The 20,118-nt window shown below is 45.3% G+C and overlaps 1 protein-coding gene across 1 annotated transcript in view; it reads left to right on the top strand.

Moving 5' to 3' along the window:
- KCNQ5 (potassium voltage-gated channel subfamily Q member 5) overlaps positions 1–20,118 on the top strand; it is a gene marked incomplete at both ends in the record, with an annotated part of 573,038 nt that overhangs the window by 505,302 nt on the left and 47,618 nt on the right. The window contains one exon of the mRNA XM_082855769.1: positions 10,105–10,325. Coding sequence (XP_082711895.1) covers positions 10,105–10,325 — 221 coding nt within the window. The remainder of the gene's footprint in view (positions 1–10,104; positions 10,326–20,118) is intronic.

Below are 20,118 nucleotides of genomic sequence, written 5' to 3'. Positions count from 1 at the left end.
AGGAAATTTTGTTTGGCTAAAAAGTTCTGGATTAGGATGTTATTCTTAACTGTCATACAATTATGTCAGAACAAAGACTGAAAACATTACATCTTTTTTTTTCTAATTTAGTGTGTACTATGTTGAGTTCACTTTAAAATAGTTCTAGAGAATTTTTTTAACATTAGACATTGGCAAACATTCATGTACTTTAGAAGGACAAAAGGGGAAGAGGCACCTGGAACTCAAATGTCAACTTAAGTGCCTTAAATTGTACTAATATTCAGAAAATTATATTATTTCCACTTTCCATTAATTCTTAAAGACAATATTAAATGTTTTATAGGGGCAATTTTTTAAAATATTCTTATAGGAGCAATTGTTTTTAAATATTTTGTTACCGTAAATAAACCATGGTGGATTTAATGCTGATACCTATTTTAGATTTTTTTACTTTTTTAGCAATTTAAATTTTTAAAAGCAAAAACTAACTTTCATGTTAAATGGTTTTATGATGTTTTTATCAGTTTCCTCTTCATTCAGTTGGCAAAGGAAAGAGAGATATCTTGAAAGCTTGAGAAATAATTTGATATTAACTAAACCCAACCTTCTATAGTAATTAGCATCTGTTAGTTCCAGAAAAGGTAATGGATTAGATAAAGTATAGTGAGAACACTTGTAATGGCAGCTCTGTTGACGAGCCATTCGTTATTCTAAATAAAGGTGCAGTGGTGTGTTCCTGAACCAGATCATCATAAATTTAAATGATGGAACAGATTGGCCGAAACTGAAAAGAGGTTTGAAATTTTTACTATTAAAAAAACAAGCTTGAAAAGAGTAGACACTTTGAGCACCATCCCTTTGAGGATTTGTTTAGATGTTGTGAGTTTTGGATGACATGGAGAACCTAGCCTGGGAATAAGAAGATGCAGCATTACGATGTTATTATTGCTATTGCTGAGTGAATCCACCATGTAATCACACATTGGTCAAGTACAGAGAAAGCCTTGCCTGATGGGATTGTCTTAAGAGCCCTGAACTGCTGACTCCCGTGTCAACCCGCCTGCCTGCTCTCTGCATGTGCCTTCAGTCCGGCCGCTCAGCTGTGTCTGCCCTTCGGATTGGAGCTGTCAGCTGCATGGCCAGAGTGTTTATATCATTACCAGGACCTGCTGACCAGCACAGTTCATTGTTTGATGTGTTTTCACATAAACACACACACAACGTGGTGTCTTTTTAGAACATCATTTGTTAAGCAACTAGGCATGGAAGAATCAGCGTTACTGTTCTTGTTACCTACACAGCACAGATCCACTCAACACATCTGCTGTTTGCACACTGCAGTTGGGGACAGTGGACGTGGCGGAAAGTGGAAGAGAAAGGGCCTCCACTTGGTCTCGGATAATCCGTATCTGTGAGAATGCTGCCTCCACGTCCCACAAAGGCTGCAGCCAGACTGTGGGCCTCAGACCCTTCCTGTCCACTGCTTCAGGCCTGGAGAACCCTGGGCCCCTCACTCTGTAGCAGCATCACTATTTTTTTGGCATAAAAAAGGAAGTGGATTTTTTAATATTTTTGTTGGAGTAGAGTTGATTTACGATGTTGTGTTAGTTTCAGGTGTACAGCAAAGTGAATCAGTTATACCTATACATATATCCACTCTTTTAGATTCTTTTCCGATATAGGTTATTACAGAGTATTGAGTAGAGTTCCCTGTGCTGTACAGCAGGTTCTTTTTAGCTGTCTATTTCATGTATAGTGTTGTGGTCCGAGCACGGGTTGTAAAAAGAATTTCCAGACCTGAAGAATTTTAGAAAAGAGTGAGTTTATTGAGAACAAACAGCAGAGATGGTGAGGGGCGCTGCGAATCCCGCGGGCCCACTCCCTGAGAGACCAGGGAGAGCCGACCCCCTTTGTGGGCTAGTAGCCAACCTTTATAGCCTCAGGACAAAGAAAATTCCTGCTGGCAGGATGGCATTAGGTGACTGGTCAGGAGGATACAAGGTTACTACATGGTGAATATTTTGCCTAGTATGGAGTAGGGGTGGGGTGGGTGCTGTCCAGTTTAGATTAGGAGAGACCGTGGCAAGAGTTGCTATGGGGGCTCGGTTAATTCTGGAGTTTTTGTCCTGTGTCCTTGATGTAGGGTGTCCTTGATGCAGGGCTCTACATTCTCCCATCTTTTTACTTGTGGGCCAAATCTTTGGCCCCTTAACACCCTGCTCATGAGTAACTATCTGCCTATCCCCATCTCGGGCCATAGGAGCCCAGGTCACTGGGGAAAGGGGCGATGACCATTCCTAGCTTCTTCCTGCTGGCCGGGGCATCATGGGGCCCTGAGGCCCAGTGCCCGCTCTCTGTCAGGGTGTATTTACGGAGGGAGATGAGAGTCCATGGAATGATAAGGCGGCTTGTTCCAACGTAGTCCTTGTGCCAACTGGCTGGTATCCTTGTTGTAGCACCACCTGGAATTGAATCTTTTGAACCTGTCGGGAGACGAACTTAGATAATGTGTTAATAATACAGGGGCCAAGCAACAAAACAGAGGCCATCAGGATTAATGGTCCCAACAAGGGCAATAGCCACGTCCATATCTGGATCCCCAGAGAGGAGAGGAGGCTGGAAAGCCAGCTGGGGCCCTGTCCTGCTCTCTCTTTTAAATCTTCTATTAATTTGATGTTTTTCTTTAGAATCTGAAGGTCCTCTTCAGCCTGGCCGGAGGTATTAATATAGAAGCAGCCTGTCTGGTTTAATAGGGCACAGACACCCCCCGCCTCAGCTGTTATAACACTAAGGGCCCGCCTGTTTTGTAAAACCCCCTCGGCCGGAGAGCCTGGGGCTGACTGCTGTTCCTTAGTACCTCAGCCTTCCAAGGTTCCTGGACCGTGATGGTGAGATGGAGAGCACTCCTCTCTAAGGGGTGTGCCTGCAAACCAGGAGAGCCCTCTGAAGATGCTGCATATTATTTCGGGCTCATCAAGAACTGGATTATCATAAGCATTCCCCTCCCCCCCAACCCGTGGCTCGTTTCTGTCTCTCTGGGACAGGTCTTAAGGCCTCCTCGAGGAAGGACCCAAGTTGGGAGCCCCTCCTGAGGAAGCTAAATCCTTTGTAGTCATAATGGTCGCCTCTGGGACCACAGCAGTCATTGTGCAGGGGCCCCTCCAAAGTGTGGGAAGATCCAGGTAGACCCCGTTACTGCATAGAGATGAAAATCCGGTGCCCCTCAAGGATACCCCCGTGTGGGTCCCCAGAGCCAGGCCCTGACCTTTTGGGAGTTTTCCTCTGGAAATAGACTGGGGTCCCACGGCCTAGGATTAGATTGGGAAGGCCAAACTCCAAGGAAGTAATCATCTATACATAAAGGGGAGAATCCGGGCTCTGACTGATTATGAGTGTGACCGGGGGATTGGCATAACAAATTCCTGACTGTTAGTTGAATTATGTTATATTTTGGAGGAGAGTCTTGTCGGGAGGTTAAACTAAGTAAGCGTCTGGTGGTCACACCAATCCCCACATATTTAGTTCCCAGTGCCAAGCTATTTATGGGGATATGGTCTTCATTAATATATTTCTTAGTCGCATTTTTCCTTGAATTTCCCCAACATAAAGTGAAATTACCTTCATGCAATACATCATATTCATCCTCCTCTGACCAGGGACCCCACTCCAGGCTAGTCTGATTAAAATTGAGGGTATAGTTACAAAAAAAGCCGTTTAGCCAGCCCAAAACGGGTCCAGCTTGCAGACAGTCCTTTAAATTATGTATTTTCCAGTATGCATAATCCCCTGATTGTAGGTCTGGGGCATCTGATCTTCATCCGAAAATAGATTACTGAGATAAGCTTTAGAAACAAACTAGAGTGTCCTTTAATAATTCAATTAAACTTTTTAGCAATGTAACATAACATCAAGGAACTATCTGGGAAGTGAGTCTCGGTAACACAGACCTTAATTAACAAAACTAGAATTTAATATTCAGTGAAACGTAATTTTTTTTTTTCTCATTGTGAGGGCATTAACCCTGCGGCCAGGGAAGGCTTTACCCCATCAAATGAAAAACGAGGTTTGTCAGGGAGCTGGAAAAAGCCAAGCAGCCCTCTTGGATTTTCCATAGCCCTGACTGACCGACAGCTATTGTTTACCCAGTTTAAATTCCCTGGTTTAGGAATAGACTGTTGCCATGTTTTAAGGGCATCAGGATGGCAAAAGTCTGGCAGTGAGGGGTTGATTTTTGTAGAAGCAGAATGGACTTTATCTGTGTGTGCCAAGATCTTCATAGATCATTGTGAAATAATATTTATTTACCAAAGTAACAAAAGATTTTAAAAGTAAATACAAATTGCTTAAAGGCAAAGAAATTTACATAGTCTGTTATTAAAAGCAACATTCCAAGAAAACTTTGTTCTCTTAACAGAGAGAGAACGATATTTCAGCCTGGTCTCACTAAGCTTGGCCTGATGATTTATATAACTGATCATATAGGCTTTCCGCATGCAGAAATTTTTATAAGGAGTCTCAGACTGAACTTTTAAAAGACCTCTCAGGGCTAGGAAATTCACACCAAGGGCCTGTCACAGATTTCGCTTACCAAATCTAGGTGAATAACTCCCTTTTCAAGTTTCCCAAAATACCTTGAGATCTCTGTATCTGTTAGTGAGGTAGCCTTCCTAATTTATCTGATAAAGCTGCTGGGAACCTAAGAGTTTCCCATCTCTGGAGGAAGCAGACAGAGGCAAGAGGTAAATGTTTCAATTTTGCTCACAAAGGTATAATTTACCAAATTACCGTAAGTCAGAATTTGTTTGAGGGGAAGGTTTTCCTCACACCTGGAAAACAGAGATTCAAACCAGTAATTTTTCAGATAGAATGCAAATTTTCTATAATTATAGAAAATTATAACCACATTTACCAGTTCATTCAGTCCTTGCTAATTAATCCTTTTTGTTAACAGCTTTATGAAGCCATCAGGTTTTTCATTCGAATTCTTCAGTTTCTTACCAAGTTTGGCATTATAGTCTGAAAGTCAGAAACTTGTATTTATTCAAAAGTCCTTTTTATAAATCTTCTTGAAGAGGAAGCATTTTTGCAAAGGCATTAGAGTGAAACTGTAAGTGTCTATAATGACAAAAGACCTATGAAGGCATGGTAAGAAGGCACGTTTAAAATCTGATCACAATAAAATTAACAAAGTAACTTGGTTACTGTTGTGGAACACAGCACTTAAGGAAGCAATAGTTATTTACTTAGCCAAGGTAACAATAAAAGATTTCAAAGGCAAGTACAGAACAGATCACTTAGGAGGTAAAGAAATTTAAAATCTGTTAACAGAGGCAGTTCCACATTTTAAGAAAATTTGTCCTCTTAACAGAAAGAAAAGCCAAATTCAAGTTTTGCACCAGCTTACTTCTAAAATTCATTCACTTAATTAAATTCATTATAAACTTAGTCAGTCCTGACCATGAATAAAACTCTTTCCTGAGGGGCCACTTTTCACAAAACTTTCTATCACTTTCTGTATCTCTCACTTTATTTTTCCATTCAGGAGCAGTCAACTCTAAATTAGACCTACTTCCTTTTTTCTTAATAAAATGTAATTCCACTCCTCATACCATTTTTTACTAAAAACATACATCCTACTTTCCTTAAGCAACCATGAACTGTCCTTTATGTCAGCACTCTGTAGATAGGTAAACATACATCCAAATAATAATTTTTTAAGAATGTGCTTTCTTATAGAAAATATCTCAGTGTGGCACCAAACACATTTTTTTAATAGTTCCAAACCTTTTGTTTCTCTGTAAAAGGAAGCCAATGTTCAGTAATTAATGTTTCCGTATCTTATTTTATTTTGAAATGGCCTAGTTATTTAATAAACTTCCATCCTTTCACTTAATTTAGCACAACTCTGAATGTTTTAAGTTGTCGAATATCTGGAGAGATTATTCTTAAGTAGACATTTCTAAAACATAATTATTCCTAAAAGGTTCACCCAAAACTCTTATCTCATTTGTATTTTCTTTTCTTAAAAGTTTCTTCACATTGGGCTTCCCTGGTGGCGCAGTGGTTGAGAGTCCACCTGCCGATGCAGGGGACACGGGTTCGTGCCCCGGTCCAGGAAGATCCCACATGCCACGGAGTGGCTGGGCCCGTGAGCCGTGGCCGCTGAGCCTGCACGTCCGGAGCCTGTGCTCCACAATGGGAGAGGCCACAACAGTGAGAGGCCCGCATACTGCAAAAAAAAAAAAAAAGTTTCCTCACATTGAGTTATTTTCATTGCTGACAAATTTGCAACAGATATAATAAGATCTTATTTAGTTTATATTAAACCTAGTCACAATAAAAGTATTATACTTAATGTTGATGGCTCAAGACATGTCTATATTAATTAGATCAACAAACAAAAACATTAACACCAGGTATTAATTTAATATTGACTATTTCCCAGTTTATGTGAACCTGAAATTTAGCTTAATTTTTCTTGTTTGAGAATTGTTTTATTTGTAAGTGCTTACTTTTCTTTTAAGCCAATTAAATGGAGCTCATTTACAAATTAACCTCCGCAATGTTATCCAAAGACACAGACACATACTGAGACATAAACATATATCCAGGCCGTCAGAGATCTCATAGTTTCCACTTGAGATTTAAAATGTCTCTTTGCCTCTTTTTTTTTTTTCCCCTTGGCTTGAAGTTCTACTAATTAACCCAAGGCTGAAGTCTCAGGCAAAGTGGGCTGTGTTTGTAGCTCAAGGACATGATAAGAGTTAACTTCAGACTTTTTCCTAGGCATGTTTTTGTTCTCTCAGGGTCAGGATTCTGAAAAAACTATTTCAACAGACTAGCTTTTTCTTTTTTTTTCTTTTTTTTTTTTTTGTTTTTGTGGTATGCGGGCCTCTCACTGTTGTGGCCTCTCCCGTTGCGGAGCACAGGCTCCGGACGCGCAGGCTCAGCGGCCATGGCTCACGGGCCCAGCCGCTCCGCGGCATGTGGAATCTTCCCAGACCGGGGCACGAACCCGTGTGCCCTGCATCGGCAGGCGGACTCTCAACCACTGTGCCACCAGGGAAGCCCCAGACTAGCTTTTCTAACTGCACATGCAAAAAGAAACCCCTTTTGCAATCTCAAAAAATTTTTATCTTAACCAGTTTTCTCTGGAGTCTAAAGAATATTGTGGCCATCCTGACTGACGGAACCTAACTTGTTTTGAATTTGGGAAATGTCAGAGATGGGAAAGGGAACATGGACTCTAATAGTGCCCATGTCTCCATTTGCTACTTCCTGGCGTTGGGCAGGCCTGGATCTTGTGTGCGGAGGGGAGAGGGGCTTTCGCCCTGATAAGGGGGTGGCTGATGGGGAGCTGTGGGTTGAGATGGAGTCGGGGGCTGAAGCAGGGGGTTCATGGGGCGGGGGACAGGAGAGGTCGAGTAGAGGGTCATCTAAGAGATCTGCTGGAGAGGGAGACAGGGGGGGCCGGGGGGATAAGGCGGCAACAGAAAGACACGTGCGGCATGAGTCCCTCGGCTCCGGATGCTGACTACGGGCCATAAAGGTCTGGACGTAAGGAACCTCTGAGTCCTCTCCTTGTTTCCGCCAAAAGAGATCAAGTTGGAGGATCGTGTTATAATTTAGTGTGCCATTAGGGGGCCGCTGTTCTCGGTCCCCCAGTTTATACTGGGGCCAAGCCGTGTTACAAAAGAAAATGAGCCTCTTCTATTTGAGATTTTCAGGGTCAAATTTTTCCCGTTTCTGAGGATACAGCCGACGGGTGAGTCTGAGGGAGGCTCCCGAGACATAGCAGAACCCATTCTTAGCCTGTACGCCGTAGAAAGGGGGTACTGAGAGTCACCAGCTGACAGAGAGGCGTCCCCTTTGTCCCGGTGAGCCCTCCATGTGACTAAGGCACAAAATGGGCCGACTGTCCCAACAATCGCGTCTGACCGTGAGAGGTGACCCCTGAGCGTGCGACTGAGGCACCATGCGACTCGGGCAGGGAAGAAAGAAAAGAGAGAGAGATTCCCGGGACCCACCGGGTGACTCACCGCTTGGCGATGCCCTGAAATGTGAAAAGCACTCCCGGGATGGCTCAGAGGCAACACTTAGGCTCCTGTAAGTCAATCTGGACGGAGAAAAAGGTGAAAGTGTAACAGAGAAGACAGGCTGAGGAATCGGCCTTGTAGTCCTGCCTGGAAGGCGGCGGCCAAGGGGAGGGGGCTCAGTGTTCTGCTTGAACCAATACGTGCCTCACGGTGCACGGAAGTTGTCTTGCTGGGGGCAGATGCGCTAACAGCCTGGTCTGTTCCCTGACCCCCTTATCCTTTCACAGGAGTCTTAAAGCGGCAAGCGCCCTAATGGCTTTTAAATGCCTGACCTGTGCCCGCATAATATCAATCGGCCTAGTCCACAGTCAGGAGGAAGACAGAGGGACCCTCACCCGTTCTGGGCGGCAGTTACTGGGGCAAAGCGAGCCGTGGAGGCTTCGGAACACACCAGGGTGTGGCCCTGGCCAGAGTTCCTCTGTTGCTTTCACGGAAGCTTGCCTGTTCACAGAGGTCCCAAGGAATGAGGAGAGGAGGTGGCGGAGGAGATGTCCCCATACAGGCCACCAAAATGTCGTGGTCCGAGCGCGGGTTGGAAGAAGAATGTCCAGACCTGAAGAATTTTAGAAAAGAGTGAGTTTATTGAGAACAAACAGCAGAGATGGTGAGGGGCGCTGCGAATCCCGCGGGCCCACTCCCTGAGAGACCAGGGAGAGCCGACCCCCTTTGTGGGCTAGTAGCCAACCTTTATAGCCTCAGGACAAAGAAAATTCCTGCTGGCAGGATGGCATTAGGTGATTGGTCAGGAGGATACAAGGTTACTACATGGTGAATATTTTGCCTAGTATGGAGTCGGGGGGCTGTCCAGTTTAGATTAGGAGAGACCGTGGCAAGAGTTGCTATGGGGGCTCGGTTAATTCCGGAGTTTTTGTCCTGTGTCCTTGATGTAGGGTGTCCTTGATGTAGGGCTCCACATATAGTAGTGTGTGTATGGTAATATCCCAATTTATCCCTCCCCCCATGGCATCACTTTCTAATGAATAGCACAGTAGTTTATAAATGAACAAGAACACAAACAGACTGGGTCCACAGAGCTTCATACAGTTCATCTGATGCCCACAAAAGTCCGTCAGCTATGTTGCTATTTTTATCTCCAAGCTAGAGGCGAGGAAGGACTCCAATCCAGGTCTCTGATCGCAGTCTGCCCTTCCCGGCCCTTCACACCCGACCCGTGCTCAGGAGGGCCCGGAGGTGCACTCCGTGTTTTGCTGCCTTGTTAACACTTCCTCTATCAACCGACCTCAGTTCAGGCCTAGCTGGTGTCTGAGAACTGAACGTGAACAAATATAATTTACCAGGAGCTGCCAAGCAAATCAATAACCTGTCTAATATCAGGAAACTGCTGGTGAACACAGCGTCTCATTCCATCAGTCAGTCATCTCGTTCATTATAAGCTGTGTTCGTTCTACCTTGTGTGGTTTTTGTCTCACCAGAATGAACGTGGTGTTAAGTGTCGTATGTTTAGTATTGTCTGCAGTGCCGCCAGCCGCTCTGAGACTGCATGGATCCGGAAATCGTAATCTTGCCTGGAGTATAAAATGCATGCAGCCTGTAGATACATGTGCATGTGTAACTGTCATCCCCATTTTCCCGTACAAATGTTTTAGAAATTACAAAGAGATATGCTCCCCCCGCCCCCGCAGAAAAAAACAAAACACAAAACCTTTTTTTTTAGGTCTCAAAAGTTGAGGTTAAATCTAAAATCTGTTTCTAAGGCGAACACCAAACCAGTTCTCTGGTCTTTCCAGCGTCATTGTGCACAAACCGCTGTGCTCGGTCTCAGGCTTCATTGAATCCAGGAAGGGTGTGCAAAACTGTGGAATGAGACGGACTTGAATGCAAACAGAGAGGTTCCATAAAGCTTAAGTTTGCAATAAGGGAAAACTGTATCGCTGTGCCCCTACTTGCTAAGAACATTCTGTGTATTGAAGTACATGGTCGTATGCAGTTTCATCTGAGCATTTACCCACGTGGGTGGACGGCACTGCCCGAAACGTGCTAACGCTGCTCTGTACTCCACCCGCAGCCAGAAGCTCAGCTTCAAGGAGCGCGTACGCATGGCAAGCCCGCGGGGCCAGAGCGTCAAGAGCAGGCAGGCCTCGCTGGGCGACAGGCGGTCCCCCAGCACGGACATCACCACCGAGGGCAGCCCCACCAAAGTGCAGAAGAGCTGGAGCTTCAACGACCGCACCCGCTTCCGGCCCTCGCTGCGGCTCAAGAGCTCCCAGCCCAAGCCGGTGGCAGATGGTAAGCCCGTCCCTTTTCTCCGTAACCGTTTCACTGTACGCTCGAGATGATGAGTGGTTAATTCTCTCCGGTGCCAATCGCAGAAGGAAGGCGTCAACCCCAGGGGAAGAACTGTTTGTTTTCTTGGAAATTTATTCCCTGCTTTGGGCGAGTGTACAGAAGTTTACTTTTGGAAGCAACTTTGACAGCTAAGTCTATGTTTCAGGGAAGTCAGACACAGTGTTGTTAATTCTTCACTCATATCTCCAGTATATCGTTATTTCTCAGGCGAGGTGCGTATCAGGTCAACAAGACTGTGCTTCAGACGCACAGGACGTGTCTGACCTGCAAAGGCCCGAAGATGGCCAGGTGCTCGGGAACCTTGAGACACAGGGAGAAGGGGCCGGAGCCTTTCTGGACCCAGTGAGGATGCGGTTCCTTTTCTGCTAGGCTCTGTTTTCCCCTAAATCAGAGACCATTGCTCATCTTTGTTAGAGAGGTTCTCACTGAAAGTTCTTATCTAATGATAAGTGGAATTCAGGTTCTTCTCCTGAGAGGCATTAACCTATTTTATTTATCAGATTTTGTGGCAGAAGCTTACTTGCCAACACGTTTTATTGAGTGCCATATAATTTCAAGGTTTATGAAGTAAAACATTTTGCTTTTCATTTAAGATTAGCTTGGCTTTCCTTTTAAGAACGCCCCCCAGGATCTCTTATCCTGGGCAAAGAACCAAAGTCAAATCGCATCTTCCATTAACACGGAAAAGCCCGCAATGGCCGTCAGCCCCGCTGTGTGCACTCCCGAGCAGAACCTGCGTTCTCCCAGGCAGCGGGATAAAATTAACAACCCGGGCCCACAGCGACCTCAGGCTCCCTCGGCCCCCGGCCCTCTCAGCCCATTCAGAGCTCGTGGGGCCGCCCCCCACTCCCAGGGACGCCCCCGGAGTTCCCTCCTCACACTTCACACCCAGGAACGTCGGGCTCTCCCAGCAGCGCCCAGTGGCTGACCCGGCACAGGCCCTCCTGGCGGAGCTCGCAGCTGCCGTCTGGGCTGCACACTTGACCCGCCAGGTGCCCTCCTCCTGCCGCTGTGCTAAGGTGGGAAGTGCTCCCCCCAGCACCGGACACCCCTCCCGGCCCTACACCAAGCCCCCAGTGTCCCGAGTCACTGGCGGCCCAGATCTCAGTGTCCTCTGGTCTCCACACTCTCCTCCCTAGGAATTGGCTGAAAGCCCATGAACAGCTGAGTCAAGAGTTAGCAGTTACAAGGCTTGTGTAGCACTCAAAATAGACTTGCCAGATATAAATGGACACATGATTTCTGGAAGGCAAGTTGGCAACAGATATCAAGAGGCCTTTACATCTGCTTAAGCTTGGGCGCCTCCCACCCACCAACGCCATTTCTAGGATACAGTCGATATAATGAAGTAGCAGACGTTAGAAAAGATGCTATAAGTCTAAAATTATTGAAATAGGTAAAGGATCACAAAAAGTAAATTATTCCATCTTGGCTGTGTGTGGATGTGTGTGTAAATTCATATATTTATAGTAAAAGTTCTGGAAAGATTTATAACAATGAATGAACAGTTACCTCCAAGAGGTAAGATCAGAGTTATATTTTGTTTCTTCATGTTGTTCATCTGTATTTCCTATTATTTCTACAATGAACATGTAAAGCTTTTGTGATAAAAAGGCAGCAGAGGATTTTCTATTAAAAAATCAGGTCCTCCTCTCAGACACTGCCCTTTTCCTCTCCCTCACTGTGGGGGCCCTTGGTCTAACTGGTGGCCACCAAACCCCTCTCCTTAGGTGGCGTTCCTCCTGGTCTCGGTGCCGGGGACTAGCCTTCACCGAGGGTAGACGTGGACTGTCTAATGAGGTTTGACAGCTCCTACTACGAATAGAACTGTATTAGGCTCCAGGGCTGCCGTAACAAAGTACCACAGACTGGGTGGCTTAAACAACAGAAACTTATTTTCTCACAGTTCCGGAGGCTACAAGTCTGAGATCTCCTTGGGTCACAGACGGCCACCTTCTCCCTGTGTCTCCACTTCTTCCCTCTGTGCATGTCTGTGTCCAGATTTCCTCCTCTTATAAGGACACCAGTCATATTGGATTAGAACCCACTCAGATGACATCATTTTAACTTCATTATCTCTTTCAAGACCCTGTCTCTGAATTCTCAGGGACTGAGAGCCGGGACTTCAGCACATGGAATTTGTCGGGATGCCATTCAGCCCATACCGGAGCCCCTGCAAACTCACAGCACAGCATCCCCGGGGTGCACACAGCTCCAAGCCTCACCCTGGGTCCACACGCACTGGAAACGCATGTATTGCCACAGCGGGTCCTTACCCTCCCAACGTGGGCTTCAGAAAGCATCGCTTCCGTGCTGTGAGGTCCTTACGGTTGGCTGAGCACACCTAAATATAAAAGTCAGACAATCCAGCTTCTGAATATGGAAAATGAATTCTACTTGTATGTTTGGCCAGAGGGGAAGCATTTTTCAAAGACTCCTAGAGTCAGCACTATCCATCACACTCTTTTCAGTTACTGCAAAGATGTCTCAGAGGTCAGACAAATAGAAACAGAAGTCCTGTTCTCTTCCAAACCACAAATTGGAAAGGTCTCCTACCATGCATTTTCTACCTCATCTCGTACAAGTGCAGTTCTCTTTGGTTAGAAGGGAATTGCTTTTCCCTGGTTGATACCTGTCTGAATTGGTTCTGAGTCCCCCAAGTGACAGGAGGCCGACTGCTGTCCTGTTGAAGTAGCTTTGTTGGCCGCCCACCCGCAAGAGACCATGACTCCTGACTCCTTGCTCCGTACAGTAGCCCAGAACCTTGACCTCTGATTTACCTCATGGTTAGATGTTGGGAAAACAGAAATTCACTTTTTATAGAAAAAAAAAAAACTGAAGTAGCTATCAAATAAATGTAGACTTCAATTTATACATTTTTATATATAGTGCCTGTATATGTTTTAAGTATTTCTAAAATCCACTTATTACCCATAGAAAATAATATATAATACTGCATCCAACTCCCAGTTATTCTGGATCTATTTGCTCATTCGCTTCTGGGGCTCTTTTTTTTCTACTTCTGTTTTCCCTTTACATATTTTAGGCATTTCAATGCCCATTAACAGCTCAGGGAGAGTGGATGAATAGCAGAGAGAAAAATAGAAATTCAGACTGGCCTTGAGGTTAATAACTAACTTACATTTGGAAAATAATGAGCCTGTTAACTAAAAGACACCATAATAGGAAAACAAAAGAAATTTAAGGTTAATCTGTAAATTTTAATGATTCTTCCCAAATCTGATAGCCTTTACTACAGATGGTATTATTGTTATAATTTAATGACTCTTACAAAAGGTTATTAAGTATTGCATGTTGTTTTTATTTGCTATCATTTTTGATGAAATTTACATGTTACATTTTAAAGGACACAATTTTAAATTCCACATCCATGTGTACCAGAGAAGTGGACAGTAACAGGCAGATGTTGTCACCAGAAATTTACAAAGAGCAAAAGGAAGAAAGTAAACTGTAAGGGACTAGGGTGGTGTTGCCTGCCATAGCAAACTGATTTTGACCAATATGATATGAATAGTAGTTTTAGTTTATAAATCTCATAATAAGAGATAGAAATGTTCCACTAGTCAATCAATAGTATTTAAGCCTCTTCATACAATCTCAGAATTTAGGTAGGATATGACTCTTTTAGATTCCATATATAATGAGTGTGTGATCTTGCATTTTGTAGCCTTCTGTGTCTGGCTTATTTCAATTGGCCTAATGGCCTCCACGTTCATCCATCTTGTTGCAAATGGCAGGACATCTTTCTTTTTCAAGGATGAGTAATACTCCATTGTATAATTTATACCACAATTTCATTTCACTATATGTATATGTATATCAAGTCATCATGGTGTACACTTTAAATATGTACAATTTTCATTTTAAAAATAAAATAAATTAGGTGGCTTAAAAATATTTGTATTTTAATATACAAGAATAATAATGATGAAAGTAACATTTATTGGCTGGCACTGTTCTGAATGCTTTACTTCGATGATTTCATTTAATTCTTCCAATAACCCTATGAGGGAAGCAAGTCGTGATCCCCATCTTGTGAATGAGGGAGCTGAGAGCTGCCCAGATCTAAGCCGTGAGCAGGGCAGCCTTGGTGCACACCCAGACCATCTGATTTCCCAGCCCTCCTGGAGGACACGTTCAGAGCTGCACCCTCAGATGTCGTATCGGTTTCCCTTTAAGCATCTTTCATTTCTCCTTTTTCGCACTGTTGCTCTTCCATCTTCAGTTGGCCAGATCCCCCTCCCTTAGAAGCCATTCGACTTTGCCACTGGCCCACCCCTCCTTCTCCCAGCCTCAGCTGCCAAACCTCTGAGCTGCATTGTCTTCAAAGAGTGGAAGATTCGGGGCTTCCCTGGTGGCGCAGTGGTTGAGAGTCCTCCTGCCGATGCAGGGGACACGGGTTAGTGCCCCGGTCTGGGAGGATCCCACATGCCGCGGAGCGGCTGGGCCCGTGAGCCATGGCCACTGAGCCTGCGCGTCCGGAGCCTGTGCTCCGAAATGGGAGAGGCCACAACAGTGAGAGGGCCGCGTACCGCAAAAAAAAAAAAGAGAGTGGAAGATTCGGCAAATTGGGAAACGGCCTTTAGATGACCCGTCTCTGTGTCAATCAAGCACCCAGCAGAGGCTCAGGATCACAGCCATCTGGCCTGCATTTGTCACCCAAGGAGGGAGGCAAACCGTGAGGCCATCTGAGGTCTGTTTCCAGATGCAGAAGGTGGTATCAGGAGATGGACAGCCATCAGCACAGACGAGCACATGGAACGTGGCGGAAGCAAGTCCAAGGAATGCCAGGCAGCAGAGCCCAAACGATGAAATTAGGGAGAGCTAGGGGCAAGCCAAGGTTTCTGGTGACTAGTTAGGTTGCTATCAAAGAGGCTGTCCTGACGGACCCTGCTATACTGGGAATGCCTTTCAGAGTTGCATCAAAGAGCACGAAAATCTCGACAGAGATAAGGCAGTAGCTGGAGGTGGCTCCACCCTGTAGAGCGTGAAAAAAAAAAATCTGTCTCGAATACTGCATGTAACATGCATGTCTTAACATGTGTAACATTGTTGCTGCTCAAGGAAACACATCAGTTCTTGTGGGAAGCCCTCAGGGCTCGTGCTGGCCGCTCTAGTTCATGATAAAGACTAGCAGCCTTGGGTGCAGGGGTCCCCGAGCAGAGGCTGGTCTGCCGATCATGGGGGTCCCTGAGGCCCGTTCCCTTGTTCCAGGCACTGCAAGGAGCTCTTCTCTCTCCACTTCTCTTCTTTGCCTTTCTCCTCCAGCCAGGGTACCCGCTAGGGTGCCTTTGGCTGCGGGACACAGAGAAGCAGGCTCCACTACCTTAACCAGTAGTGAAATGTATCATCAACACTACGTGAAGAGAAGGTCAGAGGCGGCACAGCTCCCAGCCAGGAGGCAGGCGCCCTGGCTCCCCTGCTCCCGGCTCTCTCCTTCCGCTCTGCCCAGCTGTGGTCTGTGTGCTGCTTCCTCCAGGCTGGCAGCCGGATGGCTACGAGCATCTTCCCCACACACGGCGCTTTGACAGGCAAAGGGGGGACCGCCCTAGGTTGTGAGGAAAACGGTCCAGTCACGTCTTATGTGGCAAAACTGGATCTCACGCCTGAAATGACCACTGGTGAGGAGAGCAGGCGCTGGAGTTGCCAGTCGGCATCCAGCACCTGGTCTGTGGCCAGACTCCTCCACGGCGAGTAGGTCAGGGGACGGGGCAGGGGGTGTGACTGGAGAGATGTGAGGGTTTCTGTTTGGGGATCGGCTCTTGGGAGAAAACCTCCAGTGGTGTCTGACACAACCAAGAAATCTTCCCTGCTTCGTCGTGAAGGTGGCAGGGAAGAATGCCCCTAAACATGCTTCCTCCCCAGTATTCTGTCCACACGTCATTGCTGTTCCTCTGAGCGTCTGAAAGCCAGATTGGGACATGTTTTTGGTTTATTTCTTGTTTATCATTATCTTTTTTTTTTTCCTCCTTTCTTTCATCACCTAATCTCCATGAGACCGTGACCGCAGACTGGCCCAACTCCTTGTATTTCAAAAGAAGGACAAAGTGGGTAAAGCAAAACCTAGGGAAAAATAAATGAATTCGGATTGAGATAATACAATCTGTCCTCACGTGCAGTCGGCCCAGATTGTGGGCTTCCTATCACCATGGCCACCAGGGGAAAACTGGGGCAGCCGCCTTCCTCAGCACCTCCTCACGGCCCCAGACACCTTGTGCCTCAGGCTGCTTGCCTGGTACCCCATCTTCCCTTTGGGTGAGTGACAGCCGACTGGGTCTCACCTGAAATGAGCAAAAGAGAAGAAATGCACAGCCCAGGATGCCGGAACCCTCAACTCCTCTAGAAGGTAGAACGTCCATCCCCTTCCTCTCTCCTTTAACCTCTGTCCCCTGGGTCCCCGGCCCACCGTCTCGTAAACATCTTGTTTGAGATTGTCAGTAGAGCAACGGGAACCATGGCAAAAGGGAAGCATTTTAGTGCAGTGGTTTTGCAACCAGCCTCAACTAACAGACTCCTGTACCCACAACGGGGTATTCTCCTCCAGGCGGCATACATCACAAGCTACCAGCATTTCATATTTCACCCAGCCGCACACACGGCCCTTTCATCTGGTGCTGGGCCTCTTTTGCGCTTCTTTTCCAATGGCATCTGCTTCCCTCGTGTTTTTCTCAGTCTCCCCAGTTGACATTTTTGGTGTTTCCACAAAATGCCAAGCACAGCACTGCACTTAGCGTTTTTCCTGACTTCCTGCACTGTTGATCCAGCTTCAACCAGACTCTGATTATCGTTTTCCACAATACATGATACCTCCTGGCACTTTATGAAATTACCTGTTGATGACTCTGCCTCGTGTTGACAGATTCAGTTCTTGTGAAGGCTGTCTTCCCTCAGGGCTTCAGCTGGACCCTGGAAGGGACCCCTGACTGGGGAGCTCACCCACTCCTCTGAGCTCCACCTGGAACAAAGCCTGAGGGTTTTCTTTCACACCAGAACAAAAGGATTTCCTGAGAATGACTGGGTCGAAAGTCTGGAAATTAAAAGTCCAGTCTATGCCCAACTTAACTGTTGGCATGATTCTGTGCAAAAGCCTGGAGGGTATTTAGTAGGAATCTGAAACACACTTTCCATCCCTCACCAAGGTAACTGGTGAAAAGCATTACCTGGAGGAATCACCTCAATTCTTGTCCACGGGTTTCTTTTCTCCTTAGTTGTCCGGGTTCCCCATTTATTCAGCCAGGGACGGGTCCTGCTCCTCTCCTGGGTGTCCTGCACCCTCCTTGTCCCCCAGCGTCTGCTCTTGTGTCCCAGGGTTCTTATCCCTATGGGGGGTTGGGGAGAAGAGACCTTTCAATCTCTGGTTATAGACTCTAAGAGACTAAGTATTTATCGTATTTCCGGTAAATGGTTGCTTTTTCCAATACTTTTTGTGAAATGCCTGTTCCTCGTTTTTAATTACTGGGGAAATGCGTTTCTACTTTGATTGAACTGGAGATTGCCGTGGCTTTCTATTCTGATCCAAGTACTCTGTATCACAGAACAAGATTTCTGTCCAGATTTCTCTAGGTTCTTCCCCAATGTTTGTTGTCACCCTACAGTGATAGGGAAAATTATGTTTGGTTTCTCGTGGTGGGGAAAAAATAGCTCCCTGCTTTAGATCTGAGTTTTGAATGGATTCTACCTCCTTTCTTCTGGCAGAATCTAAGATGCCAGGTGACCTCTGAGTACAGCCTTACGCCATGTCTTTCCACCTTCTGCGGATCCAGGTTTTATTGAGAATTGCAGGGTTGTGTAAATTGGCGCTCTGAATTTTGTTTCTCCAGCACAGCAAAGTTTGTGTGCATGTGTACGTGGGTGAATTAGAATGCTGTATTCGTTATCTGTTACTTATGGACACTTACACTCTCACAGTCTCTGAGGTCAGGAGTCCTGCAGTGACTTGGCTGGGTGATTCTGGCTCAGAGTCAGACTCTTGCTGGGCCCAATGTCATATCAAGGCTCAGCGGGGGGTAGGGGGTGGGGGGTCCATTCTCAGCTCACTGCAGCACTTGCTGGCAGGTCTCCTTCCCTCCTCACATCGGCCCCTTCATTCGTTGCCTGGACGTCCTCGTGTGGTTCAGCCGCAGAGACAGTACACGCTCAAGAGAAGATGAGAGTACCCAAGACAGAGGCTGCCGTCTTTTCAAAGAACCAGCTTTTAGTTTCGTTGATCTTTTCTGTTGTTTGCTTCATCTCTGTTTCATTTATTTCTGCTCTGATCTTTATGATTTCTTTCCTTCTACTAACTTGGGGTTTTGTTCCTGTTTCTCTAGTTGCTTTAGGTGTAACTTTAGGTTGTTTCTTTGAGATTTTTCTTCTTTCCTGAGGTAAGATTTTTTGCTATAAACTTCCCTGTTAGAACTGTTTCTGCTGTGTCCCGTGGGTCTTGGATCATCGTGCTTTCATTTTCGTTTCTCTCTGGGTGATTTTGATTTCCTCTTTGTTTTCATCAACAATCCATCGGCTGTTTAGCGGCATATTGTTTAGCCTCCACGTGTCTGTGTTTTTGACAGTTTTTTTCTTGTAGCTGATTTCTCATCTCATAGTGTTGTGGTCAGAAAAAATGCTTGATATGACTTGTTTTCTTAAATTTACTGAGGCTCACTTTGTGGCCTAGCATGTGATCCATCCTGGAGAATGTTCCATGTGCACTTGAGAAGAATGTGGATTCTGCTTTTAGATGGAATGCTCTATAAATATCAATTAAGTCCATCTGGTCTAATGGGTCATTTAAGGCCTGTGTTTCCTTGTTGATTTTCTGTCTGGATAATCTGTCCATTGGTGTAATTGGGGTGTTAAAGTCCCCCACTGTTATTGTGTTACTGTTGATTTCCCCTTTCATGGCTGCTAGTATTTGCCTTATGTATTGAGGTGCTCCTACGCTGGGTGCATATATATTTAAACTTGTTATATCTTCTTCTTGGATTGATTCCTTGATCATTATGTAGTGTCCTTCTTTGTCTCTGTGGCAGTCTTTAAAGTCTACTTTGCCTGATATGAGTATTGCTACTCCAGCTTTATTTTGATTTCCATTTGCATGGAATACCTTTTTCCATCCCCTCACTTTCAGTCTGTGTGTGTCTCTAGATCTGAAGTGGTTCTCTTGTAGACAGCATATATACGGGTCTTGTTTTTGTATCCATTCAGCCAGTCTACATCTTTTGTTTGGGGTATTTAATCCATTTACATTTAAGGTAATTATCAATATGTATGTTCTTATTGCCATTTTTTTAATTGTTTGGGATTTGTTTTTGTAGGTCTTTTTTCTTCCATTCCTCTTTTGTTCCCTTCTCTTGTGATTTGCTGACTAACTTTAGAATGGTATTTGGATTGCTTTTTCTTTCTGTGTGTATGTATCTATTGTAGATTTTTGGTTTGCAGTTACCATGAGGTTTTGATATAGCAGTCTATATATAAACAAGGTTGTTTTGAGTCGCTGGTCTTTTAATTTCAAATACATTTCCACTATCCTGCATTTGTGCTTCCCTCTTCTCATGATTGCTGGTTTTGATATCATATTTGTGTGTGGATGATTTCCTACCTTTATTGTATGTTTGCCTTTACCAGTGAGCATTTCCATTTGTAATTTTCTTGTTTCTAGTTGTGGCCTTTTCTTTTCTGCCTAGAGAAGTTTCTTTACCATTTGTTGCAAAGCTGGTAGGGTGATGCTGAATTC

Source organism: Leucopleurus acutus (assembly GCF_964270905.1).
Source record: "Leucopleurus acutus genome assembly, chromosome: 15".
NCBI lineage: Eukaryota > Metazoa > Chordata > Mammalia > Artiodactyla > Delphinidae > Leucopleurus > Leucopleurus acutus.
Note: the sequence above shows the minus strand (reverse complement) of the source record. Positions and strands in the feature narration are given on the sequence as shown.